General features: G+C 40.3%; 1 protein-coding gene across 1 annotated transcript in view; it reads left to right on the forward strand.

Moving 5' to 3' along the window:
- Positions 1 to 20966, forward strand: part of ANKH (ANKH inorganic pyrophosphate transport regulator) — a 107936-nt gene that overhangs the window by 77032 nt on the left and 9938 nt on the right. Inside the window, exons 9-11 of the mRNA XM_048311604.1 lie at positions 17052 to 17181; positions 18158 to 18281; positions 18869 to 18968. Coding sequence (XP_048167561.1) covers positions 17052 to 17181; positions 18158 to 18281; positions 18869 to 18968 — 354 coding nt within the window. The remainder of the gene's footprint in view (positions 1 to 17051; positions 17182 to 18157; positions 18282 to 18868; positions 18969 to 20966) is intronic.

The following is a 20966-nucleotide window of genomic DNA, read 5'->3' on the forward strand; positions in this document are numbered from 1 at the left end:
AATTTCTGTCTCACTTTCATTGTACTGTAGAACATTTATGACTGAGTTGCAAATGGCTTATGCATGAAGAGAAACTAATTTATGTCAAAGGAAAGTTACGGTACACAAGCCGGAAGTATTTGTAACCATCCCCACCCCCTTGCCACAACCTGGGAATGTGGGATACAGAACTCTGTGTTATTTCACAGTTGACAATGAAGCAGCTCAATCCATCCATAGCTGAATTACATTTCTTCTGCTCTTTGTTTCCTATGCTTTTTCCCCAAACAGCTACAACTGGCCACCATCAAAGACAGAATTGTATGAGCCAATGTGGCATCTACTCTGTCTTTAAATTTCCTTAAGCTTGACCTCTTCTCATGTGGCTTAGAGACCAACAGCTCTTGCTCTAACTTGTATTTCCTACAGCATGAAACAGAGACAGCCATATGCCTGCACTGAATTGGCCACTGTCTGTCTGGAGACTTTCCACAGCTCTCCCATTATCTACCATTACACACCTTGAGGTTTTCTCTTGTGTCCTGTGCCAGGCCAAAGTTAAGTTCTCTACAGCTGAAGCCTCCCTTGAATCTGTCAGTTGTTACAGACCCGTGAATGGGAAGATTTCCTTGTTATAAATTGTTCTGAGAATACTATTTCAATCTCAGAGTTTTCTCTGAACTGACTGTATTCTTAATTCCCCATGGTATTTATCAGGTTACTCTGGTTCTGATAGATTATGGGATTTTCACATTACCATCACTATCCTCTGCAGAGTAATTTTTAACCATCGCAATAGGCTTTTGTTTTGTGACTTTCTGGGATTTTGCATCCAAAAGTTCTCCATTTTACTTTCAAGGGCAGCTCTTTCATGAGATCATCATGAGAGATTTGCCCACACTGAAATTCCAGAAACGCTTTTGAGGTCCATAGCTTTTCCTCTCCCGTTTCTATTTTTACCTGCTAGTGACAGATTCTTAGGATTGCTTGTCAACAGACAGAGCAGAAAAATAGACACGAGCTCTAAAGATTCAGCTGGATTCAAAGGCTTGAGCCTGCAAATGCTTCAGCACACAAACTCAGCAGATGACTCCTGTTAATGTGTGCCACAGGCTTTAAGGAACTAGACTTTAAATTTGCCTCTGTTGTGGCCAGGTGAGCTCCCATGGCCATTGGTGATAGCCGTGTTTTTATTCAGGGCTCTACTTCAACAAATGGCAGTCAGACTAGTGGCATCACCATTGGTAACATCTTGTTCTTTCAGGTCAGAGGGAAAGTGAGAAAGAGGCTCCCAGGGTAAGACAAAGCAAATCAAGTGCTCTAGACATGTCATGTGAATGCATTTTCCAGTGGATGATCTATAGAAGGATTCAAGAAGATGTAAAGATAAAGGCAGTCCATTAACCACTCGAAAAAATAACAGTGAAGCTTTAAGTACAAGCAGCAGCCATGCAGGGAAGTACCTTCCCAATGTAAAACCCTGGGAAGCTTTCAATCATTGAAGATGTACTATTTCAATAGAATTGGGAGAAAAATGTCCTACCTCCTTCCACAGACCAGCCATGCCTGCACAAGAAGTACTGCAGTCCTAGTACTGCAACAGAAACACCTTTTCACTGTTGTTGGTAGTGATAGTATTAGGTCAGAGTAGAAAAAAAGGCATAGTTTTGTTAAGAAACATAACTTTATGGTTTGTTTAAATCTTCATGGGATCTGAAAGGCTACACTTGAGCCTTTCCAGGCTAACTGTGCAGCATGCACATGTGTTCTGTCAAGTATGATCATAAGTACTGCCTCATGGCTTTTAAGCATCAGGTGGGTGTTACAGCTGCTTCTTCAAAAAATGGGAATTAGTTGTATTGCTTAGTGAAAAACAAGCTGTTTTCTTTAAAAGCTGTAAGTAGAAGCCATTAAACTGATATGTAAGGCAGCTGTGATTAGTCATATTGATGTGGTTTTTGTTGTGAGTAAGTGGGGATTCCTTCCAAAGCCATGTTTTGTGACTGTGCAACTGAATGTAAAACACATATAGCAGAGGGAAGGGACTCAGCTTTAGAAATTTGCCTGTACAAATAAGGGACCATTCTGATTTTAAAAAGTAAGTCATGCTTGGTAATTTACATGCACTTTAAAGGGTATGCATGGTGTTGTTTGCCATTATCTGTTAGTTCACTGCCATTAGGCACTTCTTTCCATATGTAAGTAGAGATACTGCTCCAAATGCCAGTGCTGCTGCCATTGCAGATCAGGCTGTTGAAGAACTAAACATTTTGGTTCAATGCCTGATTAGATGGCCCTGCAGATCAGCCCTGAGGTGGCTGCACAGTTGTAAACTAAGTGAAGACACAGACACATGAGAGAAAAGTGGTGCATTTGTAGCACATATCCCTCTGGTTGTGGGATGTGTCATCCTGAGCACACTGCATAAATCCCAAAATAATTTGTCTGGGTGCTAATTTACTGCATTTCTCCATTGCAGCAAAGGTTTGCTCTGTCAGGAGAGAACTCCCTTACACATGAGCTGTGAGTAGAGGGGCAGGCTCTGCGAGGAGCAAGCTATGCAAGGAAACCCTGACATACCCAGCAGGGATAATAGCAAATAGGCTGTGCTTTAGCAAGGGGCTTTTTTAGAACAGTGGTAGTGTCTCTGAGCTTGGACACCACAGTGCAGAATTCAGGAATTTTTCCAAGGCAGCCTGTGACAGGGCACAGATACTGCAAAATTACTTTTCTCTCTCTGTCTCTCTCTCTCTTTCTATTTTTTTTTTTTTTAATTCTCTCTCCATTTCTCACCTGAGCTCTTACTTAACTCTGTGTGATGACACAGAAGTTGCAGTCAGTTAAGGCCCTTTTCCCTGGCTAATGTTAGCTGCTGGCAGCCATGTGATTAGTGTTTGGTCATCTGCCTCTGAACTGCAAGGCTTTGCAGGCTGAGTTCACATTAGTTGGTAATGCCTGCTATATAAAAGTAATAGAGGCCTCCTTTGTGAGGGCTCAGGCTGCTTTGCTGCACCCGCTGCAGCCTCGTCTGTGTGGTCAGAGCCGTGCCCTCACTCACGCACATCTGTGTGCAAGCCCTGCACACCCTGAGCTGAGAGGCGGCCATCGATTGTGAAGGCAGCACCAGGGAAAGTGGGACAGTCAGCTCTCTGAGGGGACTGGAAACAGCAGCATCTGTTCATGTCTCAGAGTCATGCTGGAAGGCAAGTGATGTCTTAGTTAACGTGAGGTCTGAGCACCCTCGTTTAAGTAGATGCCACTAGGGTAAAAGCATGGCCAGCTCAGTGTGGCTGGCACCAGGTCACTGCATGAGGAACATGCAGGATGCTGGTCAGAGAAAGCAGCTTCTCAGAGAGCCCTGGGAAAGCTCCCTAGCTCACCATCACTGAAAATGACCCTGAATAGTCTGTACTTATGTGTTCATTTATTGTTCATTGCCAGGGAAGGAGCAGTCAGTTCTTACAGCAGTAGTTTAAGACCTGTGTAATTTGGTTCAGCTTTGTCTTCCAGCAGCCTCAGCTGGGACAGACCACAGGGCTTTTGGGATACAGTTCCAAACACCAGCTCCTGTTGCTACATGGTTCATGTTAGCTGAAGTGTCAGCAAGACATGTGGCCAGTTATTGTCATATTCTCTAGTGTTCTATGTGTTACAGCAGGTTTTCCCTTCCCAATGAGACAGGCTCAAGGTGCCAGGGTGACATGCTATGTGCACCACACCATGTTCATCCATCTGTCACCAAGCTAATGTACAGCAGGAGAGCTGCACAGTACTTCTAAGTTTTAGCATGTGTTCTATTAGAAACAGCATAAAGCTCTTTCCAGCTATTTAAAAGGAATTTCAATGCTGCTTTGCTTTTTTTTTTTTCAATGAACACATGGTTGTAGACAATTGGAGAAGGTAGGAGTTTTCACAAATAAACAGACTGATTAAGGGGAGAAGCTAATTGTATGGAGTACTGTCATATTTAATTAGTAAACACTGCTTAAGAAACAAAATCCAGATGTTCAGTTTTGCCCTGTGATTTTTCATTCCTTCCTGTTCCAAAAGACTAAAAGATAGAGGGGAGAGAAAGTGTTCACATTTACACATTTATGTGTGTGGGATTCATGCAAGACTTATAATTTCATATTTACTCGTTACAAACAAACTAGTAAAAACTTTAAATCTTAAAAAAAAAAAAGAAAAATAACATTGCCATGAAGTTTCAATGAAAGTGAAGGAAGTTAAGCTGAACAGATTGATGTGCATTGTGTTGTGGTAACCAAACTCAAATTCCAGGTCACCTGCATTAGATTTAAATCTCAGTAAAAGTTTAGATGTAATGTACTTAGGAGCAGACAGCTGGTCAGTTAAATGGCTTTTATGCTTAACCCTGAGAGTTAAGTGTGTGTGTGTCAATACATGTCAAAACGTCACCTACTTTTCAATCAGGTTTGGTTTATGGACTAATGATAACTTTAAAATATTTCTAATACTAGCAAAATTATTTTCTATTTTATTTGTTAGGTAATCTCTTATATTCTATAAATAAAATGCTACTTTTTTTAAAATAGTGTAGTGTTTAGATTCATAACTCGTTCTTTTGACAGAGGATAAAAAGTACTGATTTCTAAGGACTCCTGCTGATGAGCATCTGTAGTTTGAGGAGTTACTATTGGCAAGTGTTTTTCTTTCATTAGCTGGTAGTTATCAGTCCCTCAGGAAGAGCAGCACACAGACATTTTTTCAGCTCCTCAATGATTATACCTTGTAGCACAGCAGGAAAAACTACCATCACTTGGCAGTTATATTCGTCTCATAGATTAATGTATAATGTATGCATCTGACAAGCAGATAATCATATTCAGTGTCGTGCTAGGTGAGGGAGTTTCTGTTACATTATAACCACCAGAAAGTTTAAGCTGCAGCATTTAACATGTTTGCTTGTGTATCTTTTATTTCCCTCCAACCATGGGCAAAAAAGAGGGACAGATGCTGGGAACCATAGATTTGCAAGATTCAATAGGGAGACCCCATCTCAGTCTGGCAACATCAGGGTGAGGTCCAGAGTCACAGGGTTTCTCTTGCTGGATCCCTGTGATGGGATCAGTTTCAGCCTGAAGAGGGGAGGAGGAAAGTCTTTGTTCCATTTGACGACAGTTTACTGCAAGCCATCCCATCATTTTCCTAATTCTCAGTCGTCATCTGCTTGGTTATGTTCTATATTAATCATCAAGAACCTAGGAGATAAGAAGAAAACCCTGACCAAGAACGAGGAAGCCAGTGTAACAGGGAAAATTCCCTATATGAAAAACTGAGAAGCACAGAAGACAAGACTCAGGAGCTGTGTTTCATTCAGGCTGAAAAGGACAACTCGAGATGCCTTAGCTTTTGCTCTCTGCTTTGGATTTGGTTATGCCAGACTAGGAACTGCAAAGTGGGTACTGGCTGCTGACTCTCCTGTCCAGTTGATCAGCAAGGCTCCACCAGCCAGTGAAATGTAGCACTGGCTGATAAAATTGGAGTCAGAATGAGTAAAGACAGAATATTCATACCAACTCAATATATTATTGCAATAGCATTCCCTTATTGACTTATTCCCTGATGCTGTGCAAACACTCTGTACTCAATAGTTGTTTAATTTCCAGCTGAACTCAGGAAATCATATTTCCCAGCCTTCAGCCTGGCAGCTGATTTTTCCCATGAGGGACACCAAAGACTGTACAGTTTTCATAGGCCCATTTGCTCTCAAATATTCAGTCCATAGTGTCATAAATATACCATTTCATATCCCTTTCTGCACTTAGAAATAAGTTCATTTTCCACGTGATAAACTATCCTGTGTAAAGCTCTTACATACATAAGAGCTATTTATTTGATGTTTTCAACTATGCTGTCTGCTAAATAATGAGACATAAAGCAACTCTTGACAGAAGTTAAAGAAGTTAGAGAGAAGTTAAAGAATTTGTTGTATCTCTGCAGCAAGACTGACTGCTGGCCTATTAGGCACTCAGGTTAATATGAATTAGGTTTGCATGTTGAAAAATTCCAAGGCACATGTTCCCATTTCACTGAAATCTTTTGAAGGCAGAAGAGGGGTGTCCATAGCATGAAATAAGTGCATGGCAGGTGGCTGCAGTGCACATCTCTCACTGTCAGGAGTCCCATGGCATTTAGCCACCGTGAATGCACTTCCTGAGCTGCAATAGCTAGAGAGGTATCACGCCCTCCGCTTTCTTTCCAGCTTTGGAGATTATGTACCTGGAAGGCCAAGAGACAGAAAATTGCATTCAAGGCCTGAACTGAGATTCATTTTTAGATGCCTTAGGTGGCTTCACTGTAGCTAGAGGGTGTGCAAAGGAGTATTTTAAAATAGGATTTGCCACAAGTAGTGCATATGAACATGTTTTCGCAAAAATGTGGATAGTGTTTTTCTCCTGTCCTAAAGAAAATAAGGTCAGTTACTACTACTACTGTGAAATCAGTATTAGACTGTCAGGTAGCAAGAAAATGTAGAAATACTTGAATTTATCTACTCACCTTCATGCATTTGAGCAAACAAGGACGAAGGGTTGTGTGTGCTTATTTGACCCCATCTCAGTCTGGCAACATCAGGGTGAGGTCCAGAGTCACAGGGTTTCTCTTGCTGGATCCCTGTGATGGGATCAGTTTCAGCCTGAAGAGGGGAGGAGGAAAGTCTTTGTTCCATTTGACGACAGTTTACTGCAAGCCATCCCATCATTTTCCTAATTCTCAGTCGTCATCTGCTTGGTTATGTTCTATATTAATCATCAAGAACCTAGGAGATAAGAAGAAAACCCTGACCAAGCCTAGAGAGGAGCAAAGTGATTTGCAATTCTGACCCATGCAAGAAACTGTTAGGGCTTTTACTCCATTATTCATCTTCCACTGATACTTACAAGGCCTTTAGCCAAGTATCTGCTGCCTCATCCCCATGCTTTCAAGTGATCCAGATGCTGGAAAAGGGAACAAGAAAAAATAAAAAAATAACTGTTCCTGTTTCCTTGTGACTGATGCCATAGGTTTCCTCAGTGTGTTGAGAGGGTTGCTAGCAGAAAAAAAATCACCCAGTAATTAGCTGCAATAGCTATAAACATTCCAGGCTGCTAATACTGGTTCTTAGTTCATAAGCTGAAATCTGAACAAAGTGGGGATCTCTGAGATCCTTATTTAGGCATCCTTTTCTGTGCTTTGCATGCAATGCTGAAACTTCTCCATTTGCCCATCTCAGCTCTTACGGAGATGACAGATAGCAGGCATTCTGAAGATGGCCCTTTGAAAACAAACAAACAAAGGACCGAACTCTGAATTCGGAACAGGGACGGTACTGGAGGGGTGTGTGGTGAAATACGAACATATTTAATGCTAAGGAGAGCCATTTGTGCATTGATGGTGCAGAAGAGCAGCTGAACAAGTAGGTAAAAATGAACTGACACTCACAAAGCCTCATTTTTTCACAAATTTTTGACTCATGATCTAGGGAATAGCATCATGGTCTGAAAAGGAGGAGCCATACATTTAAGTTCCTTTGCATTTCAGATACTGAACATCTTTCCTGCAAATGGGGAATGCAATATGACATACAGTTAGAAACCTCATTAATCTGTTGTGGCTTGAGGATTTGGCTACTCTAGCATTTCTGCCTTACTAGAAGAAACAGCTGTGCCACACCATGAAAAACAGGATCATGATGATTTCTTTCAATGTGAACAAGGAAATCTGTGAATTTTTCAGTGTTCATGTGCTCAAGCTAAAACATCGCACAGACTAAGTTGCTCTGTAGAAATCACAAATTTTAATTCTGGAGCAGAAAGGTAATATGACTTCTGATGGCAATAATGCTTTTCAGTTTTTGAAGTGTTTGTGTTTTAACAAACATGGCCTGGGACTGTGTTTTGTGTTACAGTGTTTGGTGTTATAGTTCCAGAAGGTCAGTTACCAACCACTGCACTAGAATTTATAAATGGAAGATTACTTAAGAGCCAACTTTCTTAAAGTGGCTTGTGTTGGTGCATTAACTAGGGTGAGCCTTTGCTGTTTTCTAAGGCTGACGAAGGTTATATGATTTTTTGGGGGTGGGGCGGGGGGGTGGGGTGTGTGGGTTTTTTTGGAAGTTAAGTCTGACTGGAGTACTTTAGGGTTTGAATAATAATTGATTTTTTTCAATGCATCACACAATATCAAATTGCAGATTAATACTGCCAATCCTCATTCCCCTTCCACATAGTTTACAGCAGTCAAACTTTATAGTATATTGTCCAGTTCATCCAGGGTAAAACAGTAGTTGATCCTCCCCTGTCCAAAGTCATGCTTACAGCTCTCCTGAACTGGAAATTTTCCTGAATATCTCCTTTTCTGCTTATGAGAATAATCAATTACCCCTGAAGACCTTCCAACTCAGAGTAGCTACTGCGGTGTATCTCCATTCCTGGTATTTGTTGCTCACTTTCAGGAATACCTTTTTATAACAAAGAAGAGCTTAGTCATGGCTAGCAACTGGCTTTAAGAAACAGTACAAACTGTATTTTCTTCAGAACTGAAGTACTGTATAGATTTATTTTGCCTTCTGTGTAGTTCTTCCTCCTGAGTTTAAAGATAAATGAAAGCAAATGAGACTAGTTCAGTTGGTCAGAGCATGGTGCTAATAATGCCAAGGTTGTGGGTTCAATCCCTGTATGGGTCATTCATTTAAGAGCTGGACTCAATGATCTTTGTGGGTCCCTTCCAACTAAGAATATTCTGTGATTCTCTGAAATATTTTGCTGCCACCATATCTACCTGTGACACTCAATGTCAGAAGTCTAAGCCATTGCAGAGGCCACTGGATTTGTGTTCATTTTTTCCTATCTTTTGTTGGCTGTCTTTGTTTTGCATCTCTGCATTGCGTTATTATCAGGGGTTACAACCTGGCTTTACTAAAGTCGTGGCAAATTTGGACTGAGAGACAGTAAAATCCACAGGAATAAATGTCACAAGAATCTGGTCCCTCTCAGAGGACACAACCCCAGCTGTTGACCATGCCAGTGCCTGAAATTCCCTGGGTGGCAGAGTTCAGTGTCCTTATCTCCTGTGAGTATACAAAGAAAGAACGTAAAAATACGGACAGATTTCCCCAACTCTCTCATATCTTACTTCACCAATGGTGTCATTACAGCCTTATTGTATTAAAAAGATCTCACAAGTCTTATCTAGAATATCCATACTTTAAAAAAGCAGCATTAACTTTTAAGACTAAATCAGTTTTATTTTGACTTTACTGTTGTAGACCGTATGAAGGTCAAGGACAGCCTTTAGAGTAATACCACTCATCCAGTGGAGGAATTTGTTTTCACTGCTTTGATTTTGCCCATCTCTTAACTCCAAGATTGTTTTTTTAATCTTCAGGCTGCTGGCACAAAAATAACAATTGGAAAATAGCATATTGGCAAAAAATAACAATTGGGAAATGGCATATTGGCAGACAGTTGCTCAAGAGGCTCTTAACCTTTTCAAGGTCAGGTGTAGTTCCCATTTCAGTAAATATTATTACAGACATGAATGGAAGCATTCCTGCCTGCTCAGGAAGATGCTGGGCCACCAGAGGCAGACTTTATGAAATCCTCACAAGGGCCTTGTCCTATCCATGGTACTGCATTGAGCCTTTGTCCTGGAACAAATAGTTTTTGTTTGCTTCAGTGAGGTGGAGATTAATGTCTCCCTCATGATTGTTCAGGTTTCACACAAAGGGTCTGTTCTGCATGAGTGGCTGGAGCAGGCAGAAAAGGAAGCATCAAAAATTGTCCCTGCAGCAATGTTTCTGTTCAAACTTCTTGTTCACAGTAGGAAGAGCAGCAAGGGGTGCAGAAAACTTGGGACAGAAGAAAGTTACTAAGTTGGGACATGGACAGTTTTCAAAGAGAGACCAGAAATCTGCTGTCTTTGGTTTACTGAAGCTTTTTAGAAGTGCAGTAAAATATCCTGCTTTCTGAAAAAAAAAATAAGTGGCATAATTCATTGGAGAGATACAATGAATACCTTAAACTATTTAGTGACCCAACCCAGCCTGGAAAATACCACGTAAGTACTTTCAGCAGCAGCTGGGGAGACAGCAGATGTGGCATTGTGTTAATGCTATCAGAGTGTCAGTGAATTGTGCAGCTGCTGGACCTGCCTTTATTTCTAAAGAACGTAGTGCTCTGTCACGCTGGAAAGCTGGGGGAGTGGGGGGAGATTTAGGTATGTGTAAACCAATTATTTCAGAAGGAGATATAAAGGTAGGGGGTGTTCCCACAAGCAGGCTCTGGTTCCCCCGCTGCTTGACAAATTTTATGATGGCAGATTTCAGCTTTACACCTCCTGCACAGAACACAAAGTGCACAGAAATCTATACTGACTTGCATGTGCCTGAGGGATCATCATTATGAGAGAATGTCCTTGTGATTCAAGTCATCAGCATTATGATAAATCAGTTTCAAATGTGACTGCGGTCTGACATTTTTACTGCTCACAGATCCAGGGGTTTTTGTTTCATGGGACCCCAGAATTGTTCAGGTTGGAAAGGCCTCCTGAACTTAGGAGTTCATCAGGTCGAGCCTTTGGCTCAAAGCAGTGTCTGCTGTGATGTCAGAACAAGCTCCCTGGGGCTTTGGACAGCCTGTTCCTGAAGACTTTACGTTTCCCACACAAGAAAAGGACCCGCTTTCTTACCTTACAGTTACAGGGCACATGAACACACATCATAATATGTCTCAACAGAGCATCAGACTGCAGCAAACTTGACCCTGAGATTTGCTCGGTTGGTTAGAGCATGGTGCTGATAACACCAAGGTTGTGGGATCAATCCCTGTGTGGGCCATTTAAGAGTTGGACTTGATAATCCTTGAGGGTCCCTTCCAACTCAGAATATTCTGTGATCTATGACTTGACACCTCAAAGTCTCAAACAATTCGGGATGATGAATTTAGTTTTTTTGCTGTGTATCAAAAATTCCTCAAAACTGCCAAAACTGCATGTGTGGCTCTGCAAAGACCACTCTCTGACATGAAATGCAGCAAAGATAGCATGAGTCTGCAGGTCCATTCTGGCAAGGACCAGGTTATGGTATGCAGCAAGCTTCCATAGCAAGGCAGTGATGCTGGCCTCCAGTGTTGTATCATACCCAGCAATTCCTCCACAGATTCCAAAGAACTTCATGATTGTTTATAGAACTGTGCATTAAAAAAACCAAAACCAAACAGACCCAAAACAACAAACCTAACTGAAAAAAAAACCCCAAAACCCTTAAGTCTTTAAAGACAACGAGGTTTTTACTTGATTATTGTCACGGTAAATTGCATACAATTTCCTGTCAACAGGGAATAATGCCTTTAAGATAAAACTTAGACTTTATGATTTCTTGGTCCACAATAAAACACAAAAGCACTTCTTTGTGTAAATCAGTGAGTAGCTGCATCGCCTTCCTTCATAAGAACCCTGTTGAATGCTTTCTGTGGTTTTCAGCTACCTGAGAGGCGCATGGTAGCTTCAGGAGGTATTAGGACTTTGTATTCTGTGCCACACCTCTATTCAACACGGAAACACACCTCAACTGGAATTTGAAAAGGGGGGGTAACTATTAACTATTTCTGTTGTTTCAGTAGTAGTAAGACGTTAACAGTTAAAAACTGTCATTACTTTTATTCTTCATAAAAATACAGAAGTGCAGTTTCCTTTACCAGTAAGATGCTAGAGTAAGATTTTGAGTGAAAAGCCCCAGTACTATGCAGTCATTTAGAGAACTAAATTTTCAAGGTTGATGAAGGTATGGATTTGAAATAGCCATGAAAACAGCACTAACAAAATAAACATTTTTTTTCCAACATCCTGTAAAATAGATTATTGAACAGAGGAGACAATCCAGCATTTGGCACAGATGCTAGTTAGAACAAGATATTATCTTGACTTCAAAAATATATCTGTGAAATCAGTTCATCTTGTGTGATACAAGTTCTAAAAGGAGACAGAATTATGGAAGTTCTGTTTATGTCAGAAAGAGGGAGACCATAGAGGCATTTGGCAAATCAGGAAATTCAACCATGTAAGACTCAGGCTAATTTTGATTTGTTTATTGCACGGTTCAAAAAGCTAAATCATGTCATTTATAATCTTCCATAGCAATAAAAGTTATAAATTTAGTTGATACTATCTCAAAGACCCGAGGTGCAATTCAAAGCTGAGATGTGTAATAATTTGCAAAGTAGGTTCTCCCTGCCCTCACCGGGCACCATGTAGCACAAATGGTAATAGGTAATGAACAAGGCATGGGTTAAATTAAGCTACAACCCTCAATACATGCACAGAACAATATCTTGAGGGTAAAACACCTCACTTGGACAGCCATACTTCTGCAAATATATCACGTTCAACAAATTATGTGAAATATCTGCTGAGAGGTTTTTTGCTGGAGAAAAATAAGAACTGTGTTTCATCACAGGATAACCTTCACCAGGTTAACCATTTTCCACAGTAAAATCTATTATTCCAGACTCATTCCAGGTTGGCATATGTCAAACCTATTTTTAAAAACATTCATTTTGGATTCCTTAATTTCTTTTTGAGGAACACAGAGCCATACCATGTCTCTGTCATCTGCCAGAGTTTCTTCTAATCAAAGACTGCACGAGGTCTAGAAAAGCTGTACTGTTGTTCATAGCTCACTGGAATACTCTTTTGTGCCTTATATTTATCAATGAACTTCTCAAATACAGGCAGTTTTCTACAAGTACCGAAAAGCAAATCAGTCTGGCACCCTGCAGATTACTATACACATGACAATAGCCTTTGTTAGCATAATGTATTATAATGCATTATGTAGTGGGTCTCTGAGGTTTAGCAATCCCTGTCAGCAACCAGAATAAATGGAAATAGCTTCCAGGAGATGCAAGGCCTATGAAAAGACTGTTATTTTTCAAGAACTAGAAGCATTCAGACTCACACATGCAGCCTTTGGAACAAAATCTCATGAACAATCTTTCATCACAATCATTTGTGAAAGTCAAATGCCATAATTGTACTTAAGAGAATAAAGAGAAATTGAACTGAACACTAGCAGTTCTGTACTTTCCCTACTGAAACAATAATTTGCTGCATTCTCTCAGGCTTGGTGACGCAGTTGTTTTTAATTTTGACTTTTGAGTATGCTTAGATGCTGAATTTGTTAGCTGAAAATAGCCAGGTTCCACATAAAAATAGGCACACCTCTGAGGAGGGTCTCTAAGCCACAAGTGATAGAGTTTTTTACTGATTTTTAATGCACAACTGTATAGGAAAAAAATCATTAATATTAGATAACAAAGCATAACCTGCATGGGATGAAGGTGCACCACAATTACTGAGCTCCTAAAGCGGTAACTCTCATGCAGACTGGGAAAGGCATCTCTTATGCTACACTTGCCCTGTTTTTTATGCCCTTCCCTTCGGCGTCTCCCAGTGACCTTTAGCAGGCAGACAGTACTTATCTAGCTGGAGCTTTGATCTGAGCTAGTACAGTTGCAGTAATTTTCTTATGGTGCTGTGACTTGTTGGCATATTTAGTAAAGTTTTTCAAATTTTACCAGTGTAGAACAGTTGAAGACACAATACCTAAACCCAAAACCCTTCAAATCAGTTCAAATCAGTTCAAATTACTAAAACACTTTCAGAAATGCTTAGGTTACTGTTGCTGATACAGAGGTAACATCATAATACATACTACTGTCTTTATGCAGAACTGCTTAGTCTCTCTAGCATTACACTCTGCTATTTTTTCACGCCTTCATTTCTTGCTGTATTTTTAAAGCACTCATCGCTCTTCAGTTGAAGTTCTGGTTAAATGATCAAAGGCTTTAAAAAAACTATCCTTTAATATCATGCTGCACTCATACTGTAAGACAACAGAAAATCAAGTAAGCTCTGTTGCTAGAATTTCACAAGAAAAATCCTTATTCCCAAAACATTGAAATGCTTCGGTCTCAGCAGAGTTGCCAGGTACAACACTCAACAGCCAACTGCAATTGCAGCCTGAAGCTGCAGTGCCACTCTGCATGCACATTGCTTGCCTCTGCAGAAGCTTTCACTGTTTAGTCTTCATCTCTTGATTAGATTAAATGAAGGTACAGCTGTAACCCTAACCAAGCCATTTATTCTATTTTTAACCTTGCAGACGTGCACAGAAACACAAGTGGGGTGAGAAAACAATGTTAAATTAGGAGAAGGATAGGAAACATTCTACTTCCTAAAATCTTTCCTGATCTGAGTCGCAGGAAGTTAGCACTGCTTATTCCAGTAGAGCCTATTTCTATTTGTCTGTGCCACAGTCCCACTTCTCCTGGACTACTGTTACCATCTTCTCCAGTCTTCTGTCAGGCATCACCTTTTACCAAGATAATGACAAACATCATATAGACCACTTGGAATCACAAAAAAGCAGACTTCATCCTATTTTCAGAATATACCATCTGTAATGAAGTCAGCAGCTGAAATACCTTCCTGCTTTGCATGTTTAGTGTTATTCTTTGCCTGAAGTAGAGCCTGGGTTTTTTCCATTATGTTTTGTCTTTGAAATAGTATGTAAGCTTCTAAAGTTGCAAGCACTCCAGGATTTAAATTGCAGAGGGCTTGAATGATGCAAAACATTAATTTATTTTCCTGGGGCTTTGTTCCCTGTGGGCATTGAGAATATCATCTCATAAGAGGATGGAGAGGGATCTCTCAGCAAAATGAAACTAGTTATCAATATTACAACCAAAAAGATGGAAGAATGCTGAGACAGAGATAACAGATCCTTCTGCTGCCATGCCTCACCTCCTCAGACTGCTTATTCTTGAGCTTAGCAGTCTTTACCCACCAGCTGCTTTATAAGAAGTGCTCTTTGAAGCCATTTACCAGCACAAGTCTTTGCTGATTGGGGGGTGGGGAAGACTGCAGTTTGCAACAGCTGAGGAGGAATGACCACATACCACCTGGGTGTAAGTCATTATCCCTGATTAGCAAACTGACCTTGCTCCAGTGGGAGCTGGGTGGAGATTGAGTCTGTTCTTATTAAGGCTAGGAGGAAACCTTCACTTTAGAGAGCAGGATTGCATACAGTGCCTTTGGTCACTTGTTTGTTTGCCTGTCTAACCATGTTCAACACTTTTTCAAGCTGCTGTTGAAGAGGGAAAGACTTCTCTGTTTGCCTGTTGCTGGCAGTGGGCAGGCTCTGCTGTTAGCATGCATGTATGGAATCTGGCAGCAGCAGCAACTATACTGCTCACTAGGACACTAATGGCATTGTGCAGTGCAGGCAGTGTAAAGGTCCTTGCTTTCATGAAAACAGCAAATTTTAAATGAAAAGTGGACATCCTTGTATCTTACTTTATTTATTGGACTTTGAAGAAAGACTTGACAAAATATTCCCTGTATGACCGCTTTACAGGGCGTTTGCAGTGAGAGTACAAATGACTGGAGTTTGCCTAAGGGTGTCTCCAGCAATGAAAGAATTTACTCTGCTGTTGTACAGTTACTTTTTAATAACAGAATTCTTAACCACACAACCCCCTCTGCTCTACATTGTACCCTCTGCTTCAGTCATACTCTGTACATGTAGATTGGCAAAAGAAGTGCTCAGTTCTTTTGTTTTCTGCTCTTACCTTGCTCTACTCATTGTTCTCTGTAGAGGTGATGGAGATACACTAAAGACAGTATCAAATTAGTCAAGTAAAACCTGCAATTGTAACAAATAAATAGTAGTTCCTACCCGAAGAAGTGCAGAAGAAAACTGAAGATGGACCTTTATGCAGGAAGGTGGAATGTTTTGTTCACCACACAGAGGGTCAGAACACGAAACCTCCCGCAGGCCACTCAGTAACAGGCCTTGGGAGACTTCTGCAGCCTGGGTGCTTGGACTCTTAACAGAAAAGACAATTTCTGACACACAACCAAAGAATGAGAGTGAAATCCCAGCTGTCTTAGAGGTTGTAGGACTTCAAAGACTAGTTTGAAAAGCCATCTGAACATGTACAGGTGTGATAACTGGATAAAAAGGAAAGAGCTAGCTGCTATGATACAAGATGGTAGGCTAGATTATAACAGAGTGGTTGTAGAGTCTTCCAGACTCTGTTGTACAGCCAATGTGCATAATTTACAGGGTACACAGGTTTGTAACCTGACAAGAGGAGCGCCAGAGCATTTAAGGCCTCAAGTTTTGCACCATTCAGTCAGCTCACTTCCTTAACATCCACTTTACTACAAGAATAACAATAAGAAGTGATTTTTTTAAATCACAAAACCAAGTTAAATAACAAAGCAGTTGTACTTGAAGGTACGGTTTCTTATAGGGAAAGTCCTGTAAGGACTGTCAGGACTGTTCTTCAGTGAGTGCCTTGAACTGAAGCCAGACCTGCAGCTGCCAACAGCCCCTTCAGCTCAGATGGAAGCCCTGCCTCAGGACTGACCAAAAAATTAAACAGCATGTACTACCACTGTACCAATTGTCATGGGTTTTTCATGGAAGTCTTCCTTTCCTGTATGGACTAAACAGCACACTCTTTAATGAAAATAACAAGACTTCATGGGTTTGTGGCCTGAGAGCACTGTGTCTGTAGGACTGTGATGAACACCTTTGCCTTGCTATCAGACATTGCATACCAACAGCACGTCTAAATCTCTAGTCTTAGGTCAGATCTCTGGGTCTTGGAGGATTTCAAATCTTAAGTTACTAAAAAATTTGATAATCTGTTTAGGAGTACAAGTGTTTTAACCAGACCAAGTGCTGTAAAAATCAAGGTTTTTACTGTTTGTATAATAGACCATTCAAGTACAACCACTTGCAGAAATGATAAAAATTCTTTCTCTATGCATCACACTTGGTATGTGAGGAAAATTAAAGAGTAGGAATTTCTTCTGAAGTTAATGTATCTCTCTTATGTACACGTGTATTTTAATGCAAGTTAAATTTTAATATATAGCATATATATTTACCATTAGTAGAGTTATTTACTCATTGGTAAACAAATATTTTAGTCCAGGAGGGCCTACCCTTCCTTGTGCTTCCCTTCTGAAATATAAACATTTCTTAATTTTGTTCTTTCTAGCTCTGTTTTGTGATGTTTTGGACGCCAAACGTGTCAGAGAAGATTTTAGTTGACATAATTGGAGTAGACTTCGCTTTCGCAGAGCTGTGTGTCGTTCCTTTGCGCATCTTCTCATTTTTTCCACTTCCAGGTAAAAAAAGAAAAGGAAAATGAAAGTTCTGTAACCTCAGAACCAATGGCTATGGGGTCTGGCATGGCTGTGCGTGCAAGCGTGGCTAAATGCATGCCTAGCATATGTAACACTGTGTGTACTGAAGCTGCTGGAGACCCAGACTGTTTACATTGGTACTCATGATACAGTTCTTGCCACAAGAGCAGTCAGTCAGCAGGCAGAGTTCAGACTGTCAAAAGTAAAGCCTGAATTTTTTCTGTCGTGGTTGACCAAGAACAAACACATGAATGGCAGTAGCAATACATGTGTGCTGAGACTGAAAGTAACTCTTTGGAAGAGCATCTAGGAACACCTCCACATGAACATCACCTCCATTAGGCTCCCCTTCTGCTGCCAGGCTCAGTGGCTCCCTCAGAGCATAAGCATGACATCATAAAAGTTAATACTCCTATCAAAGACTGAGACAGCAATAATCAAAATGTTTCAGATTTCTAGCCCTGTAATTAAATGCAACATCTTTTAGTGATTTCTGCTTATACAACAAGACAGTTTCATAATAAAGGTAAACTACAAATACGAGAATAGGTACATGTAGATATCTTTTTTTGTGCTGACTGTTACACCATGTGCCACACAGGAGCCAGTTGGAAAATTTTCCCCTGTAGGACTTCTGTTTAGGGAAGGGATAGTTTGGGGGTTTTTAAATGAAGAAAACAGAATGGACTGTCTAATAAATTGGTTTTAAGAGAGCAGCTCGTAGGAAGGAGTGCTGTCCATAACTGGCTTTTTATGTGTTTCTTCGTTTTCCCAAATCAGTATATTAAAGCAATTTGAACGTAAGATCTACTTCCTTTCTAGTAGAGTGCAAAGTTACAGCAGTAAGTTTCACAATGGTTATTTCTGAACAGTGCTCTCTTCATGAAAAAGCTGCATATGAGATGAATGACTTTTTTTTAAATACTTTTGCCTCTTTTTCTCCCCTGTTTATGAACAGTGACTGTCAGAGCACACTTGACTGGTTGGCTGATGACTCTAAAGAAGACATTTGTATTGGCACCCAGCTCAGTGCTGCGGATTATCGTCCTCATCACCAGTCTCATCGTGCTGCCTTACTTAGGGTAAATCATTATTCCTCACAGAACCCAGGGGCTTGCTTTCCTCTTCATTCCTCTTCCCTGTCACTTGATAGCTGAATTTGCATAGCTCAGAACATTTTCTCCAAATACGAACCATGATACAAAGCCTAAATAGTGTCACTGTCTGGAAAAGAAACATTTACAAATTTACAAGCGTAACTGCTCTAGACAGGCACAATAGTGATGTCCCTTTGGAAAAAATAGACAAATGTCAAAGAGGCAAAAATGTGTCCTAAGGGGAATTTATCTCCATATTTTTAAACACACTGTTAAGAAAGCTAATGGAAGAATATCTTGTTTAGAAGTTAAATAATCTATTCTACAGCACTCTGTACAAGACTTGAAATTCTTAGTCCATAATTTGATTCAGTGTGCCTCTTTACTAAACAGTGAAGCCATTAAAAAACAAATGAGTCCTTTAAGATACCAGTTATTCTCTTTGGCAGTGTATTATGTCTTTGAAGAAAATATTTCTATCAGCAGATTGGTTCTGTATGCCAGTGAAAACATAATTATGAATCATGCATTCTCACACAACAATGACTGCTTTCTTTCTATGCCTTCAACAGAGTTCATGGAGCCACTCTTGGAGTAGGATCCCTTCTAGCTGGTTTTGTAGGAGAATCCACCATGGTTGCAATAGCAGCCTGTTATGTCTATAGGAAACAGGTAAGAATTAGTCTCTGTGGGATCTGGTGAAAGCAGGTGATGAATACAGTGGATTTTAGTTCAGATTAAGAGCATACTTTAGAAATGTAACTCCCCAGAATCCTCACTTTGGTTTGCTTCCATGTTAAGTCTCAGGAGTGTGCAGCTTGGAAAGTCTATGGGTTGAAATAAAACCAAAAGGTGCCAGTGGGCATCTAGGCCATGGGACATGCTGGCTGCAGTCAGAGAGCCTCTTGCTTGTCAAAACACGTGTATGGTGGATATCATGTCCTTACCACCAGCACCTTTGCACTGTATATTTGCAACTGCAGTACAACATAGCATCGTTATGTAGGCATAGGAACTACTCATCCAAGCTTACAATACATGTATCTGTATGTATATAGAATCAAAGAATCACAGAATCACAGAATGTTAGAATGGTTTGGTTGGAAGGGGCCTTAAAGTTCCAGCAAGTTCCAAGTTCCCTCCCACGGAACGTGTTATGTAGTATTACATGGTGTGTATATTTAAATCTGTATGTATACACTATGTAATACATATATATCTGTATATATACTTTTATTTCTTTATAAAACCAGCTCTGCTGAAAATGGACAAGAAGTACAGGTGCTTATGTTTTTTTGCCATCTAGAGGAGTGGCTTAAAACAAGATACACTCCTGCAGCAGTTGACAGTAAGAGCTTACAAATAATTAAACAGGTGTATTTTTACATATTTCAAACACCACAATCCTGCATGTACAGAGTAGTAGTGATACATGGATTTTGAAGAAGATTCCACTAAATTAAGTCAAACACAGGACAAATATTGGCTGGGTGACTGGGTACATTGCAGTACCTGCATGTTGTGTCCTTTCAGGTTTATGTTCAAGGCACTGTGTAGGGCACTAGGCCCAACTCCAAGCAGAACCAGCAAGGTGTATACATCGTTCTGTAGTACAGAAGGACTCTGTGGATGGGAACAGAAAATATAACCTATGCAGTGACTTTTTTTGTTGTTTTAATTAGACTTCTTACTAAGTGCCGAGTAGAAATACCCACCTTTTTTATTTTTGGGGAAAAAAAAAATACAAAACACCAAAAAACTACAAAAGATGGAATATCTAAAAGCCTTATATTGGAACAACCTAAAATCAGTTTTGATATGTGTTAACAGTGCAGGCCATGGCAAGAGATCAAAGTGTACAAGGTTCATAAGACAACAGAAGAATCATAACCTCTGTCATGATTAATTTGTCATGTTTTTTTTGAGAACCAAAGAGTAAAACTTCCAGACACTGAAATGGCTTGTCTTGACCTGTGGTTTCACAACATCCTCATTGCTTGTTTGTTACCACAGTAGCTCACAGAGTCTTTCTGGCCAGGGGCATTGTGCTTAATTTTTCTCAGTGGTGAGTGCAGGTAGTCAGAGTAATAACTGTGCCAACCTAATTTATTCTTTGTTCAATGTGACAGTGGCAGAGCCAACCAGTAGCTCTATATACCAGGTTGTTCTCACCTGCAGTTGGAGAGCTGCAGAACAAATGTTGTGTAGACACCTCTGAAATTTTGGAACTCTGATACACCAGTCTCAGCTGAATCAATAATACCTGTGGGGGATATTTTGTCAGCTGTACGACTGTTTTCAGTAAAACTAGTCAGCCTGCTGAGAAATGGGTAATAAGGAACAGATGCTTCAACTTGTTTTGTAGGGGGCTGGACGCTTCTTAGCTTTACTAATCCAGGACATCCTGGATGAATCATAGGACTCTTGAGTGACCTCCTGCTCCTGCTAGCCAAAAATACTCTTAATATTACTTGGCCTTGGTGAGGCAAGGGATCAGCAAGTGGATCAGCAATACCAAGAAAAGCCAGAATCTCACATCTTGTAAAATTCCTGAAGTCTGACATTTGAGAAATTAGGTTGCCACCTCGTCTCCCTCCCTAGAGAAGCTTTTCTTCTCTCACATTTTGTTTTCCTTCTTTTTTTTTTTAATAAAAAGTCTGTGATGTAAAA

The sequence above is a fragment of the Corvus hawaiiensis genome, chromosome 1 (genome assembly GCF_020740725.1).
Source record: "Corvus hawaiiensis isolate bCorHaw1 chromosome 1, bCorHaw1.pri.cur, whole genome shotgun sequence".
Classification (NCBI taxonomy): Eukaryota; Metazoa; Chordata; class Aves; order Passeriformes; family Corvidae; genus Corvus; species Corvus hawaiiensis.